The following is a 22,573-nucleotide window of genomic DNA, read 5'->3' as shown; positions in this document are numbered from 1 at the left end:
ATTGATTTGTGAGGAATCAAAATAAAATCTTGGAAAAATTCTTCTACTTTCTTGGCCTCGTTCGTGGCTTGGTTCTCAAATTTATACGGGACCAATTTTAAAATATTAAAAGATTTAGTATCTTTTAGAGTAATTTTTAATAAATTATTAGATTGTTTATCACACATTTTTGTTTTTATTTTTTAATATTAGATTAATAATGGTATTTTTTTGAATTATGATCGGTTATGATATTTTTTTAAAATATGAGATGATTTAATTTAGGGAGTACAAATTGGACGTCCAATGGTCCTTCCGATTTGTGTTTAAAAAATTAAAAAAATTTGGAGTACACAAATCAGCCGGTCCGATTTGTATATTCCAAATTTTTTTAAATTTTTTAAACACAAATCGATCATCCGATTTGTGTACCTCTCATAGTTTTAAAAAACAGTAAAAATTACAATGTTAAAGTATATCACTCATCCTACTTCTATATCTAAATTTTTTTAGCCTATTTATCAATCTAATTTAATGTTTCAAATTTTATGATATATCAAATAAACTCAAAAGATTTGAACTAATTTTAGACATACCTTTTTCTTTTTATCTTATCTTTTAATTTTCATATAATAAAATCTAATAATTCATAAAAATAGTATTTTTTTTTATTAGTACCACTATTTTTTAGAACAATAAATTATATTAGTGCTAAATAATTTCTACAAAATCTTAACTGCACCTATAAAAATACCCATATATTTAAAGAGTAATACTATATATTTAAATTTTTTTGTTAATCAAGTCTAACTAAATTAGTCTTATATCAATAAAAATTAATTATAAATAACATTATTTTAAATATTATTTAATTTAGTTTAATTTAGTTAAATTTATTTCATAAAAAAATTTAAAAACAAATAACATTATTCATATTTAAATATAAAATCTCAACAAATCCTACGCAAGAGAGAAAAATAACTAAATTTCTATAAAATCCTAACAAATCCTAAATTGAAAGGAAAAAAAGATAACTATCCATAAAATAGAAAAGAAGTTACAAAGGTGATCCAGCAAGTTGCCATTCCAACTATAAATACCTCTTCATCTCAAATTTTTCCTAACCCATAACTTTTATATTAGCTGCATAAAACCTCTAATAGGTTTACAATCACGAATCCGTTTCCTTTTTTGGTTCTTTCTTCTTACCGATTACTCCTTCCCTTTTCTGCATTTTCTTATAATCAAAATTAAATCTTGGAAAAATTCATCTGCTTTCTTGGCCTCGTTCGTGTTTGATTAATTTTATGTCCTTGGATTCTGTTTCTTCTTTGTTTAAACAGTGGTTGAAAACAAGGTTGCTATATCCGATTTGGGATTAGGGCACACTCAGGGTTCGAAAATTCTTCTTCGCTCCAATTTCTTATTTTTGAGGAAATGGCTGCGGCTTGTAAGCGATTGGCTCAATTTTCGGGCTTTGGGTTCTCAAAATCTTTCACTTTCAACTCAAGTCTCAGATCATTTTCCCGGATGGCGAAATCAAATGTTCGGCGGTTCTGTGATGCATCCGCAGTTGTAATTTAAGTTTACCTTCTTACCATTTTTTATTCTCTGTTTTCATGGTTTTTTGTTCACTTGTGTGTTTTCTAACTAATTGCAAATGCGTACTTTTAAGCTCGTTAGTGAGTGTTAACGAATGGTTTGTTTTTGTCATTGGTTACGCTTTTGCTTTCTAGACTAGCGAACTTGAGGGGCAAGGAGTGCCCACAAAGCAGGCTCAGGCAATATCTGCCGTTATAACTGAAGTTTTGGAAGAAGTACAAGAATCATTAATGGAGAGGGTAAGGTCTTTTGATGTTTATATTGTTGGTTTGAGAACTTTACCAGTCTCTTGGAATCTAAAATACTAGTTTCGTGTACTAACATAAGTTTTTTTTTTCTTTTTCTTTTTGTCCCTTAAAAGACTGAAATGATTCAAGAGTCCAGCGAGTCGAAAATCAAAGCTGAAGTGCAGAGGTCACAGGTATATTACATACTAATGCAGTTGATATAAATAGGAATACTAATTGCAAAGCATCTGTTTTTTAGCTTTTGTTCTGGACAACAATAGCACATTCTAATACAATGACATGATTGTTAAGTTACCTCATTGAATGATGTTGAAATTTCAAGCTAACATCCTAGTTTTTTGTATTTTCAAATGTAACTACGTTTCTAACGTTACTTTTATCCTGTTTGATATCGGGATAACTGAATATTGAGAGGGAATTATGCTAACTTTAATATCTAATATATGTCATTCTGTAAATTGCTTTTCTCTAGAATTTAAAATATGGTCTGTTGACTACATATTGGGATGGAATTTTTAAAAACTCCAATTGGTTAACCCATAGATTTGAAATCTTGTAATCAAACGAGAGCCAAATATTTCTGATAGAAATTGATGTGTCTGTTTCTTGTTGTGTGGTACTGTGTCTTCTGATACTTGTAATCATTCTCAATGTTCATCTTATTTAAATAAGGACTGTAATATTCATGGGGCATGCCTCATATTCTCATTTAATCATGAGACGAGAGATTTGATTATATTGATATAGATTTATGTCTTTACATCTTAGAGTAGATACATGAATTTAGGAAACATGAGTAATTCAAATGGCTACTGTTATTGAAACAACTTTTGTGGTGAAAAATTTGTATGTAAAATTGTATAAAGGGTGGCTCTAAACTATGGAAACTAGTTTGATTTCTCATATTTTTCTTTACACTTAATTTCTTGTTTGCTCTTGTAATTTTTTCCTCAATTTCTAGTTACACTGAGGTTGTTAATTTGTACTTGCTTTGTGCTGTTATATGATGCAAAATTTATAATGTAGATGCAGTTGCAACGTGAGATTGAGAAACTAAGGAATGATATGGAAAAGAATAACAGGGAATTGAGGTCCATTTAAATTTAACCGACAATTGACCCACTAGTTTCTTTTGTAATTTTATCCTCTTTAAAGTGCAAACTTTCTGGATGTGGATTCTGATGCAGGTTGGCGAGGTTGGCTATAGATAGAGCTGAGATTGCTTTCAGAGCTCAGGTATTAACAACAGAACGTGTTATTGGATTTTATTGCCTAGGAACTATTTTTACGGTGTGTGCCGTTGCTTTTCTCGAATTTCAGTCGTAGTCGTTGTAGTACAGTAGTTAGTTGAGGAGCAGGAGGTAGAAAGCTCTCATTATACAAAAATGATTTAGATGAGAGGTTTTTTTTGCCCTGTTTTTGAAGGGCATGGGGGATTGATTACCTTACTCGCATGTGTTCATTTGTGGTAGTTGAACGCCGTACAGTATTCAAACTTCAAGATACAATGAATGACACAACCCCATGTCCCACTCCTATGCACAACAATGCCATTACCTTCAATTCCTAATTTCATTATCTACTAGTCGAATACCGTGCATTTGCCCGGAATCATATACTCTATTTCAATAAATAAGTTAAAAAAATCTTTAATATTCACATCTAATAATGTCAAATTAAATGCATTGGACATGCAACCTTGATAAGTTTTTTTCCTTGTATAATATCGATTGATAATAATATGAACACAATTAGTATTAATATCACTTAATAGAAAACAGAATAATTACAAACATAAATTAGGGTAAAAGACTATAATAAGCCAAGGAGAATAAAATTTTACACAAATAAGCCAAATGGAAAATTGGTTCATGAATTCACCAACGCATATTATTATATAGTTCGAATCAGGTTCATTCGAACTCTATTCACAAGAATTCGAATTATCTTGATTCGAATTATACACAAATGCACACACACTAATTCGAATCATGTTGATTCGAATTACACTCACACACGCTGCACATAGTAATTCGAATTGGACAGATTCGAATTACTTATGATTTAATTCTGCCTATTTTTTATTAAAAAATTAATAATTGATTAAAAAATTAATAATTAAAAAATTAAAAAAAATTATTTCATGCATTAAAAAAAGCTAACAAAATATTTTACTCTATACAAAATAATTTTAAAAAATGGCTTAAAAGATATTAAGAATACTATAAAAATTTGTAATGTCCTAATAACTTAGGACATTAAAGAAATACTCTACATAGTCAATAATAATTTAGAAATTAAAAAAACATAGTTATAACCAGTATTTACCTAAATTACTAGAATATTACAAATTTTTATAGTACTCCTAGCATTTTTTAAGCCATTTTTTAAATTGTTTTGTATAAAAAATGGCTTAAAATGGCTTAAAATGCACTTTATTCTAGGCAAAATAATTTAAAAAATGACTTAAAAAAATGTTAGGAGTACTATAAAAAATTTTAATGTCCTAATGACTTAGAACATTAAAGAAATACTCTACATAGTCAATACTAATTTAGAAATTAAAAAAAATATAGTTACAACCAATATTTACCTAAATTACTAGGACATTACAAATTTTTATAGTACTCCTAACATTTTTTTAAGCCATTTTTTTATATTGTTTTGTCTAGAATAAAGGGCATTTTTAAGCCATTTTCTATGCAAAATAATTTAAAAAAATTGTTTAAAAAATGTTAGGAGTACTATGAAAGTTTGTAATATTCTACTAATTTAAGTAAATACTGGTTATAACTATATTTTTTTTTAATTTCTAAATTATTATTGACTATGTAGAGTATTTCTTTAATGTCCTAAGTCATTAGGACATTACAAATTTTTATAGTACTCCTAACATCTTTTAAGCCATTTTTAAAATTATTTTGTATAGAATAAAATATTTTTTTGTGGTATAATTTAAATAAATTTATTTAAAAAATTTATAAAAAAATATTCATGAGCTATTAAAAATGCGCAAAAGAGTATTGTATGAAATTCGAATTGATAGCTCACTAATATTTTAAAGAAGTCTCGTAATAAAATATTTTGTTAGCTTTTTTTTAATGCATGAAATAAAATATATATCTTTTTATTTTTAAATTATTAATTTTTTTAATCAATTATTAAATTTTTAATAAAAAAATGGACGGAATTAAATCATGAGTAATTCGAATCTGTTCAATTCGAATTACTATGTGCAGCGTGTGTGAATGTAATTCGAATCAACATGATTCGAATTAGTGTGTGTGCGCGTTTGTGCATAATTCGAATCAACATGATTCGAATTATGTGTAAATAGAGTTTGAATGAACCTGATTCGAACTATATAGTAATATGCGTTGGTGGATTCATGAACCAATTTTTTATTTGGCTTATTTGTGTAAAATTTCATTCTCCTTGGCTTATTATAGTGTTTTACACTTTTACCCCATAAATTATGTTGCTTAAAGTAATTCTATTTTTTTATTATCGTTTGCAAATGGAGGTTTGTTTTGATTTATCTTTGGTAATTTGTATTTAAAATAAATTATAGTAAACTAAATATTGTTTGGATTACATTATTTAAAATCACTCTTAGATGAAAAATTACAGAAAATAACATGAATTTAAATAATTATTTTATGTTATCTTATAATTTTATTTTAAATATTTAAATAAATTTTAATATTTTTTTAGTACTTTCAATATTCTTTAATACAAAATAAAAAAATTATTCCATACAAAAAAATAACAATAACAGTAAAAGAACTCATACAAAAACACAGAAGTTTTATAAAAAATAATATGCATAAAAGAGTATTAGAAAAAAATATTATAAAAAAATAATAAATATATAAATAATGGACATAATTGATACATAGAACATAAATTTCATCGTGAAAAGCTAAACAGAAAAGCTAGAATTCGTAACTTTTGCTAAATTTTTGCTAGTTGAATATAAAAATCACTTCTGCATTTAGAGGATAAAAATATTGCCAAGCATAAAGATAAAGCGTTCAAGAAACTTAAACTCGCTTCTCTCTTCTCCAACACAAATAAAAACACACCCATAATTGTTATAATATCATAAATATATAGGTATTTAAAAAAAAAGTTTTTTTGTTAGGTTTGTCAAAATAAAATGCCCTACAGAATTTTCAATCAAATAAAAAAAAGTCAAGTCAATCTCAATTTTGATAGAATCAAGTAGTTCACAAGTGAGTGTTAATTTTTCATCCTTAAACGTGAGAGAACATAAAAAAACATCAAATCTAAATCAAACACTACAGGCATGAAGCAATAAGAAAAAATGGTAAAAATAGAAAGTAATAATTATGAATTACCCTAACATTATAGAAAATTGTGCATATAATGTCTTCCAGAGTAAAATAATGAAACAACAAAGGTAATAAAAAGTAAAAGGCTAAACTGATTTTCTTTTGTGAGAACACCCTTACTGAATATTATTATGAACTTTCATAAAGAGTACCCAAAAGTATTGACAAAGTTTGATAAATGCAACATGTAGCAAGATTTAAATATAATATACTATCAAGTATTTCACAAAAACCTTTAAAATAATCAACACTGCAAGATATATAATTCTTTGTCTTCTCTCATCTATGTACAAAAAAGACATTTGAATAAAAGATGATCATGTTGCAGCACATCCTTGAATAAAAAGGTTAAATGTCGGATGTAAAGGAAGATATGATATTTTATACACAGAATAATGAATTTGATCATTTTATAATATAAAGGGAAAAAAAAAGGAAAAAATGACAATGCTTGCCATCCAGTTAAAATGAAAAAATAAAAATAAAACAATAAGGATTAAGTGTCACATCAATAAAGAGGTACATCTTGGTTGTATCCACAAAAACCACATTCTCTTACTCTGCCCCTTCACCCCTAGCATTTTCCATGTTGCGATCCCAGCCTCTCCATCCTCGTAATCGACAGCAATAAAACTAATACCGGAAAGAAAATGTAACAACCATACCAAATATGTTCATAGAATAAACATTCTGTTAACCTGTTAAATTCACATACCCTTCCTAACACAGTTTTTTTAAAGGAAAAATTCTGACATGTTTCCCTACCAACTTTTAATGTGATTAATTGGTTGCGGACAAGTTACATAAAAGGATATTGAAACACGCAGAAGTTATCTAGATGCACTGATGAGTACCTGAAAATCCCAGATTCTATGCAAATAGTACCTGAAAACCCCAGATTCTATGCATATAGCCATCACTTTCTCAAGTGTTATACATAACATCTAAGGCATTAGCTATAGATTGAAAATGAAAAATTGAGATAAGAAAAATATAATGGTCTAAGTAACTAAGTTAAAGGACTCGGTCATTACAATTAACAAATGATTTATCTAAGAGACACCAAAACCTACAAAGATATAATTATAAACATAACATGGAATACAAAAATGAATGCAAGAACATGATACATACCTCTGGTCCTTCCTCTTCCTAATCCACCACGACCTTGAATTCGGCCATTTGGTGAACTCTCTGCAGAACATAAAGGTCATTCAGATGGCGGGAAGGACATTTATTTTTTGAGAACACCAATTGTCATATGAACCTACCTCCATAATCAAAATCACTTGATGCCTTCACTTAGTCAGCTGGTAATGGTGATCAATACCTAAAATGGCACAACAAACTAAAGATCATACCAAATACTCAAAATTTATATAAAATTTTTTCAACACATAGAAATGTTGGAAACGGCTAAAGTGCAGAGAATCAGTCCACATATTTTTCTAACTTAATTAACAACTAACACAGAAAATATAAAATAACTTATTTTCACTGCAAATTAAAACAATAATTTGATCATTTGTGTTAAATACCCAAAGTCCTCTGCATGTAAAAGCAAAGTGCATGAACAACTATGGTCAAAATAAGGAACTTCCAAAATGTTGTCTTGAACAAATCCACCATAACCACTTCTTGCAACCTACCCACAGATGATGTATTGTTTCCTTCTATGAAAGGGTTATTGTTATCAAATAGTACATGCCTTGTGGTTCCCAAATTGCATCTGGACAATATCATATAAATAAATAAAATAGAAAAAAATAAAACCTAAATGGAATACTGAACATTTTAATCACCCAATTTTAAAATACTATTCAGAAACTGCACATACAAAAGGAGGCCTTCGTCTAGAGGCTCTTAAGTACCAGTGATGTTAGCGGATTCAATTTGTGTGTTCTCCTGTATATTATTTGATCACCCCACAGCTGCAGAAGCAAATCCAACATATATAAATAAAAAAACAAAATATAAAGAACTTATCAGAATAAAACAAAGTATCATGTATGAAGATAGCCTAGCTCAGCCAATTACAAAATGAACAGACGTTGATCAACTCCAAAAATTGTTACACTTTTGTTGATGGCTCTACCCATTGCTTTGAAAACAATTTCATTGGAACACCTTTCCAATGAAGAAGCAAACAATATAATCTGAGCAAAAACCTGTACAAAATGGTCCTTACAACATCAATAGATACATAGCATGTCAAATTCATCCAAATACATTTCCCACAATTTAAGTTTCATTTTGTTTTGACATTTTTTAGGTCCAAAAATACTTACAATGTAATGTGTTCCCGAAACAGGTTCTAAAAATAAAAAGAACTATTTGCCAAACATGTACTTAGTTTAGATTCATAATTGAATTTAAAATAAAAAAAAAACACTCAATGTTCGCACTGCAGCAGCTAAGCATGATTCTTAGCTTCTTGTAAATTCTCTAATTCATTTCAAGGTAATTCTTATTTTATCCAAAGAATAAAAGAAAGGAGTATAATCACAACACCAAATGTTCTAAACGAACAGAGGCGATAGTAATTTGTATTGTAAGCTGTGCTAATGAAAGAGTAAATAGAAAGCACGAAGGTAAGGAGCCTGAAGCAAGGTCATGGCATAAGTAATGTAGTGCTCACCTTTCCCTGACTTGTGATACTGATCTCGTTTTCATCCATTGACATTTCTGCCATTGACTTCTCCATCTTTTGGTACCGATCTATCTATTGAATGCCACACACCAACACCAAAAATAAAAATGAAAATGAAAATCACATGCTTCAACCACAACCTTCACACAAAAACAATCAACCTGTATATGGAATAATAAGTTAATATAAATACTAAAACAAAGGTTAATAATTGATAGCATTCTTAGGACAAGCCTAATCTTGGGATATAATATTATTGATCTTACATTTTCAAGATCATATCAAAAAAGCTTTTTATTATAAACCATGTTTGACCCAATATACACTTAACGTCAATTAATATTAGGAGAGAACCGCTTCCATGTTGACTGGGGTGATCACCTTGTTGGAGATTGCATGTAAAGACAGCTAGAACATGGTGGTACGAATCTTGTGAACAAAATTCAATAGCATTAGTATTGCCATCCAAATAGCAATGTGCTATATCCATAATAAAAAAATGATTTGTCCAACCACCTTAAACACTAACCATGCATTAAACAACAACCATGTCATGTGATTGAATCAATGTGTGTAAAATCATTAAAGCAAAACTTTCTCAATGGAAAATTTGAAATCTTTGATATGCAATGAAAGTGGCATAAAATAAAGTTTCAACATAGTTCCATATATTAAATAAGTCAAAATTGTCTTCACTTCGAAATGAAAGTTCACTGTGCTAGAGGTATTTAAACATAATCCCATATAAATAAATAAAAAGGAATGCTCTATATATACCAACCATCACGGAATATTGCAACAACACCACCTTCATAAAATCAGTCAATCTCTTTCTTTCCTTAAGAGGAGAATTCCCCTGAGGATCATGCCAGTAAAACTTAAAAGATATTTTAAGAGATTAACAACAAAATATTTGGGGAATAAAAAATTATACATTACCGACCTACTAATTGGTTCTTCACAAAAAAAATATGATAAATAATAACAAATTAGTATACCTTGTCTGGGTGAGCTTGGTTGTAAGCAAGAGCAAGTGTGCTTTCCTATGATCCTCCAAATACCTGCATAATACACGAAGGAAAATATCATAGCCCATTACATAATGACGATAAAATGTATGATGATTAACAACCAGAGGGTGAGAAGAGACCTGCCATTCTAGAATCTCCAAGTATTCTCATAGCTTTTCAATGTCGTCAATTGCACCCCACTGATAAAGAATAAATTTCATTATTCAAAAGGGTGGAGCATTTTTAAGCTAAAAGCAGTTCAAAATCTAACCTGATCAAATAGAATGATTCTATAAAATTCAGGACAAAAAAATTTTCTGATTACTTGGGTCAATTCTCCCTCCAAGGCCTCCATGAATGAAGACCTGCTTGCAACAAAATCATATAATAGAAAATGATTAAATGATCATTTTTGTATCAAATTATTTCTCTTCTTAATAAAGTTAGGTAATGAAAAATAACCACATGGCAAAGGCATAAAGCCCTGCTTCTAGTATATACATTTATAAAGAAATGCTATAAGTCTCCACCAAAAACATATTGGATCTAATATTAACATTTACAGCTCATTCAATTACATTAACGATCAATCTATATAGAATTTAATCACTAAGTTAATAGTAGTAGTCCATTTTCTCCCATTCCAGATTTTGATCAACTAATGTAAACAAATAAGCATACATAGCTTAAAATTTTAGAAAGGAAAAAATTAAGAAAAGAAATACTGACTTTGTATAATTATCAACTTTCTATACAATACCATTTGGATCTATACCAACAGATTGCCATCCATCATCTATTATAACAAACTTAGCAGGAATTCCACATTCCTCAAAGCTGCATTAAACAACATAGAAAAATATAAGGAACATATATCATATAAAATTCTGATGATTATAACTTGAAGTAACAATTGAAAAGTTGGACAAAAATCAATTTAGAACTAATGTGTAAAAATAGAAATAAATTTGTTGAAAAGCTCCTCTATTGTTTTTATGTTATCTAGGTGCCAATTAAACAGTCCCAGTGATAACAAAACTTTCTATTCGGCTGTTACCCTGCCATACATGGTTTGGTGCATTTTTCGGTTGCTTAAATATTTTACAAGGGATCAAACCAAGGGTGCAAATTTATTCTAGTGTTCTGTTTAAGTTATCTTTGAAATCATTAATTCTTTGCTCTTGTACACTTGTATAAATGCAAGAAAACCTAAAAGTTGAGAATAGAGTTGGGGGTGGGAGGTTACCTCTATATCTTGAACAGAAGCTCCATTGCTAGGAGCAGCAAAATCCTGAGATGCTTGATTTTCAACACTGCCAAGTAAGTTTGACACATAAGTTAGCAACAGAAACTGCCAAAAGTGGGGTTCCATGTTAATCAGCCTTGTGTTCCTCCTGTTCAACCTTTACCAATATTTCCTCAATTTATGGACACTGCACGAAGTTCAAATCAAAGTCTTTGCATCGAATGCAACTATAGTAAGATAACACTAGTTGTAAGCGGATTCAAATCACAGAAAAAATGAGATATGGCCAATTGACATATAAAACAGATGGTTATTTCTTGAACTTGCCTGTCAAAATTGTAATCAGTAACTTTCACAAGTGCTGTAGATGGTGTAACTGGATCCATCTCCGGTGGAGCTGACGGGCTGGCCTCCTCATTTACATGCTCACCATTTGGATTCCAGTGGTCTTGAAACAGTCGGCGCCCTCTTCGTGCAAGTGGCTCATCATCGTCATCGTTGGAGTTCGAGGCAACTACAGGTCTCTCCTTGCACGTTGGGCCTTCAGTTGCTGATGTGCTGCCTTTCCAGGAATTGCCTCTGACGACGAGCAGCTTTTTGCGCGTGCCTATTCTAGTCTCCTGTGTTATAAACAAGCATGTTACAAATTCCACTCACAAAATAGGGACAACATGAGAAAATTCAATTAAAAATATAGGCAAGGTAGGTTCCAAGATGAACACATACATCACTATGTCAATATCCACCCGCATACAATGACATTTCAACATCCAACAAAACTAACATGGCACCCAAAAAATATTCAGCCCGCAACCCCAACAAAATTGGTATTTAATCTGAGTACATAAGTTATGAAGTCAACGTATCTCCACAACAAGATGCACTCACCTCTTGTGGCGCTGTATGGCTATCAGGTTCTTTTGTTTCAACGGGCCTAGGTGGCGGTTTTTCTAATGATTTACGGTGCCTGCTTTTAACAGATCCATCCTTGCTTTCCTGTGTACATCCATTGATAAATGCATATAGCGCCCTTACTATGTTGGACATACAATTACACTTACGTTAACCGTACAAAACATCCAAAGGAAATAGGGGCATGCATCCAGTTTTGCAATTGCAAATGAACAATTCAAATATGCATATAATCTAACCACCTATAACTTCAATGCTGTAAATCATTTAAATTCCAACAAACACATTACCTTGTGCGCCGCTCTAGCCTTGTGTTCCCTCTTTCGGCTTTATTTTTTGGATGTTGATTCCTCACTCACTTTTGCCCTATCTCCGATGCAACCCTATTAGGGAAAGGTCAATTGTGCTTAGAAAGTAAAAAATCTAAATTCTCGCGGTGGAACATTATTCCTTTTTTAAAAAAATTACTCAATGGTTAAGTGGATTAGCATATAACAACGAATAAATCATCAGGGTTAGTACATCGGCAAGGACATTAGCGGTCGAGTGGTCCATGGTTCTGGTTCTCGACAGCGATCGAGTGGTCCATGCTGCAATCGCTGAAAGTATAACAGTTGGATGACAAGGTTGCATTGAAAGGTTATGTGGTGCAACATAAAAGCAAGTAGGAAAAATAAGCAACTAAACTTTAAAAGATACCATCAGAGCGACAACCACCACAAGTTTCATGCTTCTTAGATTTGAATTTTCTACTGCTCTCCCCAACCACTTGAATGTCTTATTATGTGCCCAATTGAATTTGTTGGGGTCAGAGACATCGAGAATAGGAGGTATGTGCCACGGCGAAATGGTCTGTTGACTCGTGCGGCATAGGAACATCTTGAGGACCACCAAGATGAAGTGCCTTCTAAAATTTGCCCGTTCTGCTTCAATGTCCATGGGACAGGCATATACAAAGTCGCGCAACTGGGTGTTTTTTTTCCTTAAACTGTTCTTTGATGGCCAGATGCACAGGATTCTTCTTGTTTAATTCAGGTATGGCAAAACCTAGAATTTTGGATTCAGCAAAATGTGTACAATAAATGTTACGCAAAGAAAAAGGAAACTAACCAAGCTATATATGACAAAAACTAAAAAGGAAACAACAATAATGTTTTCCTAACTCAGAATTAACGTGGATGTTACTGACATCCACTATAAGTGTATTTGTGTCCACATCGTATGTCTTCACTAGTTGTATTATCATTATTCTCTGCTTCACTGCCCATTTTGGAATCCTCTTCACGAATCTGAACCCAATTGCATCGATCTCCGCTAGCTGCGCGACGACATTAATGTTTTCCAGGTGGGTGATCATCCCGTTGATATAGCATGGAGAACAGCGCGTCTCTACTAATTTCTATCAACAAAAAAGAATACAAGTTATAAGCAACTAGAATAAAGACTGCTTAACAACAAAACGCATATTACCTTTTTCCCCATCTGAATGGTACTCAGCAAATCAAACTCAGACCACATTCATGCCTGTAATGAACTAGTAAATCATCATTCTTGCCACTTACTACACTTTATCATTTGAATAGAATTAGAAACCTAACTAACCACCTCAAGAGCTCCACACACACGGCATCATGGCACTAAATTCATTTTCAAATAAGCAGAATAACCGACGTGGTGCAGTGTTAACAAAACCAACTATCAATCACACCAGAAACAAGTCAACCAATCAGAAAATCAACCACTAGACCAAACAGGCAAACAACTAGACACCAGGTGAAATAATCATCCGATTAAGTAAGCAAAATCCTAGTCGAACATTCGCAGTGTGAGTGTAGCATACAAACAATGTGAAGACGAGTATTACCAGCATACTACAATTTTACTTGTGATTAAAAATACAAACGAATAAGACCTACTGAATTCCAGAACCATAGACCCAAAATTTTTTCTGCCATTATAGTTAGTCTTCCATAGTATTCAGAACCTAAATAATATGTCACGAGTTACTTCACCACAAAATTTCGTCTCAGATTTGTATCAAATTGTCTTACAAAAGCAAACATCCCTAATGGATATCATTTCACATTAAATCAAATGAAATACAAATACATAAACTAAAATATTGTAAATCAACTCAAACAAATTCCATACCTAAAATAAAATCAAAACATACCCTTTGACATTTTCTTGAAATATATTTTGAAAAAAAAAATAATATTTATTTTATCATGGATTAATATTAATTAATTTCTTATTAAGAATAATCATCTAATCTTAATATATCTTATTCAAATTAGAACATCCATGGTCAAGCAAGTAACAAAATAAACTAGTAATCATGTGTAGAAAATGTATATTACACTATTAAGTGTGATTAAAAATGTAACAAATAACCCCAACCCAGTTCAAAAACTTTATATACATAAAGGTTTTGTAACATTAGAATTTAGCTTGCAGATTATTCCAAAAGTGAACATATCAAATAACTTAAACAATATTTATAAAAAATCAAACATACGCCACAGTAAAATTGAAATAGTTTTCACATGTGACACAAAAGTTGGTTACCTAACTGAAGCAAAAATTAGGTCCCAAGACTGAAACAAATTTTACATTCTCTTTAATAATTACAACTATCCATTCACATAGTGAAGTACCATCCCTTTTAAATTGCATAAACAACTCATACTTCAAGAAAACAAAAGTAATCAAAACAACGTGCTTGAAACTAATTCGTGACTTCCAAATATCCGGGACAGAACGTATCCGAATTCAGTCAATGAGTACAAGCAGCACAACGGTTCAAAAGAAACAATCAACTAAACAATTTTGTAAACATCTAATCAGTAAAAACACAGATAGCCTTTCACTGACCTGAGAAGGCATCGAACAGGGAGATGGAACGCCAGCAAGACCGGGCCTTCAGCAGGGATGCGGGCGGCGCGGGAGACACGGATGGCCCTTGCGGCGACGAAGGACGCGGGCGGCGATGGGTGACGTCGCCGGTGCGGGGAACATGGGCGGGGATGGGGTGTCTCCTACACGTCGACGGCCGCTCGGTTGCTGCACGACGAAGGCTCCATGGATGATGGCAACAGCGGAGAGGCTGGACGGATAGAACCTGTAAACGAGAAGGCCTTTGGTTTGGACGGCTGTTCACTTTGCCGGAGGAGCGCTGGCGTTGAGTACTCTCCTCAGTAAATACACGTTCAATTTTGGGGTAGGGAAAACGGTTTTGACTGCTAAGTCAAAAAGGGGTAACTGATTAGGATTGGTAAAAATTGGGATGGTTAAAATTGGAATTTGGAGAAAAATTAAGTTGTCTTTTAGTTAAAATGGGAAAAGTATATGGAACAAGCTCTTATCAGCAAAAAACTAAACAAAAATCACATTAATTTATATTAATAATTAATTTTAAATTTTTTAAATTCAAAATTTAAAATTAATTAAGTAAATCTAATTAAAATCTATAAAAGTCTTCATCTTCTCTTTTATATTAACATATCCACCTCCAACAATTACACACCGATCTCTCTCTCTCACCAATGCTGTTGGAAGCGTCCGCGACTTCCATGCTCTCCGCAACGCCCTCAACAAGCGTATCCAGGACAATTGTTTTAACACAAAGTCCACTTTCGACTTCGTCACCGACAAAACCTTCTCCTCTTCCCTCCTTAACCACCTCCTTCAAACCCTATCCAGCCTCAACCGCAGCGTCACTCGCAAGAACGCATTCGAAGCAGTTGAAAGCTCACACCTTTTTCCTTATTTTCGGTGTTTGACTCCACTCGAAGCAGCCATGGCAGCTAATAAACCCTAAAGAATCTCTAGATCTAATTCCAGCAGATTGGCCGCACCAATTCCACTCGGTGCTATTCATGAACAGAAGCGGAGCACTGCAAAAGATTGACCTATGGTACGACTGGATCAATGGGCGCAACTTGAACATCATTCAAGAACAGCTCGATAACGTCATCCTGTACGACGCCGAGTGGAACAACGGCATGTCGTTTCAGTTCAGTGTCCATCCAGCTGTGCCGAAATGTGACGTGTTCTAGCTGGAGGTTGGGATCCTGAGACTCAATTGGCTGAACGGTGCTAACTACTTGGACCAGGAGACAGTTGATTATTTTGTTTGCAATGTTTGGGAGAAAGCTGATTTCATTGTTTATATGAGGATGTTGCTCTCTGCGTTTTGGGATATTAGGTGTCGTTTTGATGATTAAAGAGACTGTAAACTACACAATTACAGAATTATAAAAAAATATTTATTTAATATGAAAAAAAACATCTTAATACTTAACAAAAGAAACATCCAATTATATTTTAGCAAAAATAATTAAATATTTATAAAATTTTTAAAGAAATAGAAACATTTACGTTTGCAATACAAAAAAATTCGAAAAATATATAAAAGAATATCTATTTAGTATGAAAAAGAAACATCTATATATATTAACTCGTAGAAATTTTAAATTCATCTAAAAATATTTGGCTGATTTTTGACTAATATCTTTTTGATTTTCTAGCATTACTCTAAAATAAATTATTTTCAAAATTCATTGTTCATGTTGGTTAGATAAGTCATTGGTTAGATAGTGTTACCCGTTTAATAAACATATCAATCGGTATAATGAGAAGTGAGAATAAACCAACATTAGTTTTACAATGAGGAAACATCATCTTATATCTTTTATGTATATTTCCAAGCCTTGCAGAATGCAGGCCTTGGGTCACATTCTAGTTTTAAGATAACTTGTGCATTTAATTTCTTACCTATTGATACGTCACCCTTATCCTCGGTCAACTGCAAATCTCGGCACGTGGACAACTAAGCTCGGTCCCGCACCAGACGTCCGGAATACTCGGCACGTAAGCAGACAAGCTCACTCTCACCCATTCGAAAAATAAGAAACGTGCTCAACAAACCGAATCACATAAAAACAGAATATCATAACCAACCTACAAACTAGGACTTATCTACATGAAAACGGTAAAACAATCCCTATAAAATCGAATTAACATTCTCGACTAAAACCAGGTTCCACTATCAGTCTTCATATTCACTTAATTACTCTCTCTCTCTTTTGAGAATATTGCTAACTTGAGCGTCGGAGTATCTTTTGCAGGTATTTCCGCCGCAGTGTTTAATCTTGGCCGACGTGAAGCTCTTCCTCTCGGTTGACGGTTTGCTCGGAAGTGCTTAAGCTCGGCCTACCCAGTGTTCGGACGAATCACTTGGCGCCCACCATGGGGCCGGAGTACATCTAACCCCACTTTTTCCTTTGTTTAGTCTTCTACCCTATTTCGCAGGATTCCCGATCCTCGAACATGGCTGACAAGGAAAGTCCACAACTCTCACAGGATGACCTCCTGGCTCGAATCGCCGAGCTTCAGGCGGAAGTACGAAGAATAGCTGAGCTGTCCACGCAGAACAATGGAGAAAGCTCCAAAAACTCGACTCAAGGTTCTACGGACCCTTTAAACATTGCCCCGCCAAAAGAAAAGCTCACCCTCAACAACCCCTTCTCCGAGGAGATCACAAATTATCAGATGCCAAAAAACTTTACTCTCCCAACCGCACTGGAGCCATACAAAGGGTTCGGCGACCCCCGAGCCCACATAAAGAAGTTCCAATCAATGATGTTTTTCAATGGCCCTAAGAACGAGCCCGTCCTTTGCCGAGCATTCCCCACCTGCCTCGACGGTGCTGCATTACTCTGGTTCTCTAAACTCCCTGAAGGATCAATTTCCTCCTTTGAAGATCTGGCCAGATCATTCATCGATTACTTTGCCGCGTCGAGAGTCTACGTACACAGATCGGACTATCTCGGCACCATCAAACAAGGCCAGCACGAGAGCCTGAAAGACTACATGACCAGATTCGCGGATGCCACTATGAAAATCCAGGACTTGGACCCGGCCGTCCACCTACACGCTCTGAAAGCCGGTCTCAGGCACGGCAAATTTCGGGAGACCATCGCTATAACAAAGCCAAAGACGCTAGAGGAGTTCCGAGAAAGGGCGGCAGGTCAAATGGAGATCGAAGAACTCCGAGAAGCCCAAAAATCGGACAAACAACCAAGTCGGAGAGACGAAGAAAGAACTTTCAGATCACCAGGAAACAGGGACAGTAAGAAACCTTCCAAGCCCGCTTCAAAATACAACACATACACCAGATTTAATACCAGAAGAGAAAACATCATCAGAGAAATCCTCAATGCCAAAATCATAAAGCCACCAGCCCGAGCAGGGAACTACCAGGACCAAAGGTTCGTAGATAAGACAAAGCATTGTGCTTTCCACCGAAAGTTCGGTCACACTACGGATGACTGCATCGTCGCAAAGGACCTCCTGGAAAGGCTAGCACGCCAAGGGAACTTGGACAAATTTATCGAGACCCGGAAGGGCAGAGGAGGAAACTCGGACAGGACAGAGCATAAGCAAGCAAAGGCCGACGACAAAAAAGAAAGGACAACTCCTGATCCACCAAGAGGAGTCATTAACCATATATCAGGAGGATTCGCAGGCGGAGGAGAAACAAGCTCGGCCAGGAAACGAAGCTACAGAGCAATGCTAGCAATCGAAGGAACCATACAACCAAGGAAGGACAAAGAATCAGATGTCACAATATCCTTCAACCAAGCAGACTTCAAATCGTCAAGCCCTAACCTCGACGACCCCGTGGTAATTTCAATCCAAGTCGAAGAACTGTTGGTGAGAAAGACATTATTAGATCCAGGTAGTAGTGCTGATGTTTTATTTTATTCTACCTTTACAAAAATGAAATTATCTGAAAAATTGATACGACCTTCCTCTTGAGAGCTAATTGGGTTCTCCGGAGAGAGAGTCCCCATCATGGGACACATATGGCTAAAGACCACAATGGGAGAAATCCCTACGTCAAAGTCGATTGATATTCAATACTTAATAGTAAACTGTTACAGCCCTTACAATATTATACTCGGGAGACCTGCCCTGAATATATTCAGGGCAGTGGTGTCCACATTACATTTGTGTGTCAAGTTCCCAGTGCAGGAAAACAAGATCGCTACGGTACACGCCGACCATCAAGAAGCTCGGCAATGCTACAACGCTGGTCTAAAACCAGTCCAAACAAAACAGAAAGCTCGGCCCCAGGTTCAAGCAATTCACACGTCTGCCAGGTTAGCAACACTAGCCGACCTAGACCCTAGGGAGGATCTCGGCGAAAGACCTCGGCCAATGGACAACCTTCAACAAGTAACACTAACAGCAGACGAGAAGCAATGCACATATGTTGGAGAAGCGTTAGAAGGGGCAAACCGAGCAAGACTCATTCACATACTGCGTAAGAACGCCGACCTTTTCGCATGGACACCAGATGACATGCCCGGGATAAACCCCGAAGTCATCTGCCACAAGCTAGCAATTGACAAAACAATCCGACCAGTTGCACAGAAGAAAATGAACCTCGGAGAGGAGAAAAAACAAGCAGCACTCGAAGAAACTCAGAAGCTCCTCAACGCAGGTTTTATCAGAGAAATTCGCTTCACCACATGGTTGTCCAATGTGGTAATGGTAAGGAAGAGCTCAGGTAAATGGCGCATGTGCGTCGACTTTACAAACTTAAATAAAGCTTGCCCTAAAGATGCATATCAACTGCCTTGCATTGATAAATTAGTTGATAACGCCTCTGGTTTCAAAGCTTTGAGTTTTATGGATGCATACTCTGGCTATAACCAGATTCTGATGCACCCAGAAGACCAAAACAAAACGGCTTTTATAACAGAACATGGAAATTTTTGTTACAAGGTAATGCCTTTTGGCTTAAAGAATGCAGGTGCTACATATCAACGGTTAATGGACAAAGTATTCCAACAGCAGATAGGCCGGAATATGGAAGTCTATGTAGATGATATGGTAGCAAAAACATCAGCACAAGGGTCACACTGTGATGACTTGGTAGAAATATTCAGACAACTCCGAGCATACAACATGAGACTTAATCCGGACAAATGTGCTTTCGGAGTCCAAGGAGGGAAATTCCTTGGATTCATGCTAACCTCACGAGGCATCGAAGCCAACCCAGAAAAATGTAAAGCCGTACTGAACATGACAAGTCCAAAGACGGTAAAAGAAGTCCAACAACTAGCAGGACGAATAGCCGCCTTATCTCGTTTCCTACCAGCAGTGGCAAACCGATCTTATCATTTCTTCCAGACATTCTCTAAAGGCAAGAAGTTCACCTGGACAGACGAATGTGAGAACTCTTTTACCGAACTCAAACAGAACCTAACATCACCACCAATCCTCCAAAGACCAGAGACAGGTAAACCATTGTACTTATATTTATCAGTATCTAACCATGCTATAAGCTCGGTTCTAGTAACAGAAACAGGGAAAAAGCAAAACCCAGTATAGTTCATCAGTAGGGTACTGCAACCAACAGAAACAAGGTACCCGAAGATAGAACAATTGGCACTGGCACTAGTCACTATGGCAAGAAGACTGCAGCACTACTTCCAGAGTCACACAATCATAATACGAACAGACCAACCACTAAGGCAGATACTAACCAGACCCGAGCTCGCCGGCAAACTAATAAAATGGGCGATCGAGCTCTCTGAATTTGATATTCAATACGAACCAAGGAAGACACTAAAGTCACAGGTGCTGGCCGACTTTATATCGGAAATGACTAACGATACACAATATACAGAGGTCAGTTGGAGCATGTACGTGGATGGAGCATCAAACAAAGAGGGCAGTGGAGCAGGAATTCTACTAAAGGAAGGAGACAAAGTGGTGGCCGAGCAGTCACTACAGTTCCGCTTCAACGCAAGCAACAATCAAGCAGAATATGAGGCCCTACTCGCTGGACTAAAGCTCGCCCTACAACTGCAAATACCTCGAATAACAGCCTAATGCGACTCTTCGTTAGTGGTACATCAAATAAAGGGCGAATTCCAGGTAAAAGATCCTTTGTTAGAGAAATATTGGCTCATAACAAAGGATCTAATTTCAAAATTTAAAGAATTTGATATTATTCATGTAAACCGAGAACAAAACACCAGGGCCGACGTGTTATCTAAGTTAGCCACAACTCGGCAAGCCGAAAACACATCGGCACTGTCCCAGCTAACACTTGACAAACCAAGTTTTGAGCAGGATACAATTCTGAGTATTACACAGGTCCCAGATTGGCGGACACCTTTTCTCAATTACATCAGCACAGGCACCATGCCAAATGATGAGCCGAACTTGCCGCTCTTCCGAAGAAGAGCAAGCTTCTATACAGTGTTAGGAAACACTTTGTACAGACGGGGACACTCCCGACCACTCCTTAAATGCATCAGCTGGGAGGAGGCCGAGGATGTCATGACCGAAACACATGAAGGAGTCTGCGGCAACCATATTGGCGGCCGAGCTTTAGCAGCAAAGATCCTGCGAACAGGATATTATTGGCCGACGATAAAACGCGACTGCATCTCCAAAGTCAAGGCATGTGATAATTGTCAAAAGCACGCCACCCTCTCGGAGACCCCGGCCGAAGAACTCCATACCACAGAGGTAAGCTGGCCTTTCGATAGGTGGGGATTAGATATCCTCGGACCTTTCCCGAAAGCGCCAGGCCAGGTAAAGTTCCTTTTGGTTGCAATAGATTATTTCTCTAAGTGGATAGAGGCACAGCCACTAGCGCACATAACGGCAAAAAAAGTACGATCTTTTTTATGGAAAAATATCATATGCAGATTCGGTATCCCAAGAGAGATAATCTCGGATAATGGGAGACAGTTTACAGATCATAAGCTCGCTACCTTTCTAACAAACCTTAACATCAAACATCATTTCAGCTCAGTAGAGCACCCGCAAACTAATGGACAAGTTGAATCGGCTAACAGAATTATCTTGCAGGAATTAAAGAAAAAGCTCGGCAATGCTAAAGGAGAATGGGCCGACCTCATTCCAGAAATTCTATGGGGTTACAACACCAGCATTCAATCTGCCACAGGGGAAACTCCCTTCAAATTAGTATATGGCGCAGAAGCACTTATTCCAGTAGAGGTCAGCGTCCCAACGTTAAGGATCGAGCTCTATAATCAACAAAACAATCAACAAGCTCGGTCAACCGAATTGGACCTCGTAGAAGAAGATAGAGACATCTCCGCTATAAAGCAGCGAGCCAAAAAACGATACCTAGAACAAAGACACCACAAAAGAGTAGTTCACAGGTCCTTCAACATTGGAGACCTTGTACTCAGACGAACAGAAGATGCACGGAAACCACCAGCACATGGCAAATTAGCGGCAAATTGGGAAGGTCCTTTCCGAGTTCTTCAAAACCTTGAAAAAGGAGCTTACAAATTAGAAACCCTTAGAGGAGAACAACTTACAGGAACATGGAACGTCTCCTCTCTAAGGGAATATCAATCATGACATAGCCCGTGTAATAGCGAATGATGGTACTCTTTTTTCCTCCGACGGTTTTTTCCCCAAAACGCAAGGGTTTTACTCGGAAAGGGTTTTAATGAGGCCGGACGCAACAAATCATTGTACTCATACTACTTAGTGAGCAACCAAAACGGTTC

General features: G+C 35.3%; 2 protein-coding genes and 1 long non-coding RNA gene across 23 annotated transcripts; 2 read left to right on the top strand and 1 right to left on the bottom strand.

The window, feature by feature from the left end:
• Positions 1–1,020: 1,020 nt before the first annotated feature.
• Positions 1,021–3,507, top strand: LOC130979612 (uncharacterized). 4 transcript variants are annotated; one of them, XM_057903088.1, is made up of 6 exons: positions 1,021–1,044; positions 1,323–1,554; positions 1,716–1,820; positions 1,943–2,002; positions 2,856–2,920; positions 3,017–3,507. In XM_057903088.1, the coding sequence occupies exons 2-6, from the start codon at positions 1,417–1,419 to the stop codon at positions 3,153–3,155; spliced, it is 507 nt and encodes a 168-aa protein (XP_057759071.1). In that variant the 5' UTR covers positions 1,021–1,044; positions 1,323–1,416; the 3' UTR covers positions 3,156–3,507. The 4 variants fall into 4 exon arrangements, with proteins under 4 accessions (XP_057759071.1, XP_057759070.1, XP_057759069.1 ...); XM_057903087.1 differs by lacking the exon at positions 1,021–1,044 and adding an exon at positions 1,051–1,142; XM_057903086.1 differs by lacking the exon at positions 1,021–1,044 and adding an exon at positions 1,062–1,173.
• A 3,096-nt stretch (positions 3,508–6,603) lies between these two features.
• On the bottom strand, positions 6,604–15,339 carry LOC130979209 (uncharacterized). Of its 18 annotated transcripts, XR_009086570.1 has the most exons (18): positions 14,877–15,339; positions 13,473–13,526; positions 13,166–13,401; positions 12,702–13,049; positions 12,525–12,601; positions 12,293–12,385; positions 11,979–12,086; positions 11,091–11,710; positions 10,605–10,681; positions 10,116–10,209; positions 9,985–10,044; positions 8,823–9,895; positions 8,022–8,352; positions 7,834–7,913; positions 7,456–7,514; positions 7,319–7,378; positions 7,039–7,069; positions 6,613–6,817 (listed from the first exon to the last, which is right to left on the bottom strand). It is a non-coding gene; the product is annotated as an uncharacterized LOC130979209 (long non-coding RNA). The 18 variants fall into 18 exon arrangements; XR_009086562.1 differs by lacking the exon at positions 7,039–7,069 and having other exon boundaries at positions 6,604–6,817; XR_009086573.1 differs by lacking the exons at positions 7,039–7,069; positions 7,834–7,913 and having other exon boundaries at positions 6,604–6,817; positions 8,056–8,115; positions 8,222–8,352; positions 14,877–15,338.
• A 1,994-nt stretch (positions 15,340–17,333) lies between these two features.
• Positions 17,334–18,824, top strand: LOC130980465 (uncharacterized). The gene has a single exon (XM_057904144.1). The coding sequence runs from the start codon at positions 17,334–17,336 to the stop codon at positions 18,822–18,824; it is 1,491 nt and encodes a 496-aa protein (XP_057760127.1).
• Positions 18,825–22,573: the final 3,749 nt, after the last annotated feature.

This window comes from Arachis stenosperma, chromosome 5 (genome assembly GCF_014773155.1).
Source record: "Arachis stenosperma cultivar V10309 chromosome 5, arast.V10309.gnm1.PFL2, whole genome shotgun sequence".
Taxonomy (NCBI): domain Eukaryota; kingdom Viridiplantae; phylum Streptophyta; class Magnoliopsida; order Fabales; family Fabaceae; genus Arachis; species Arachis stenosperma.
This window is presented reverse-complemented; position numbering and strand designations above follow the sequence as displayed.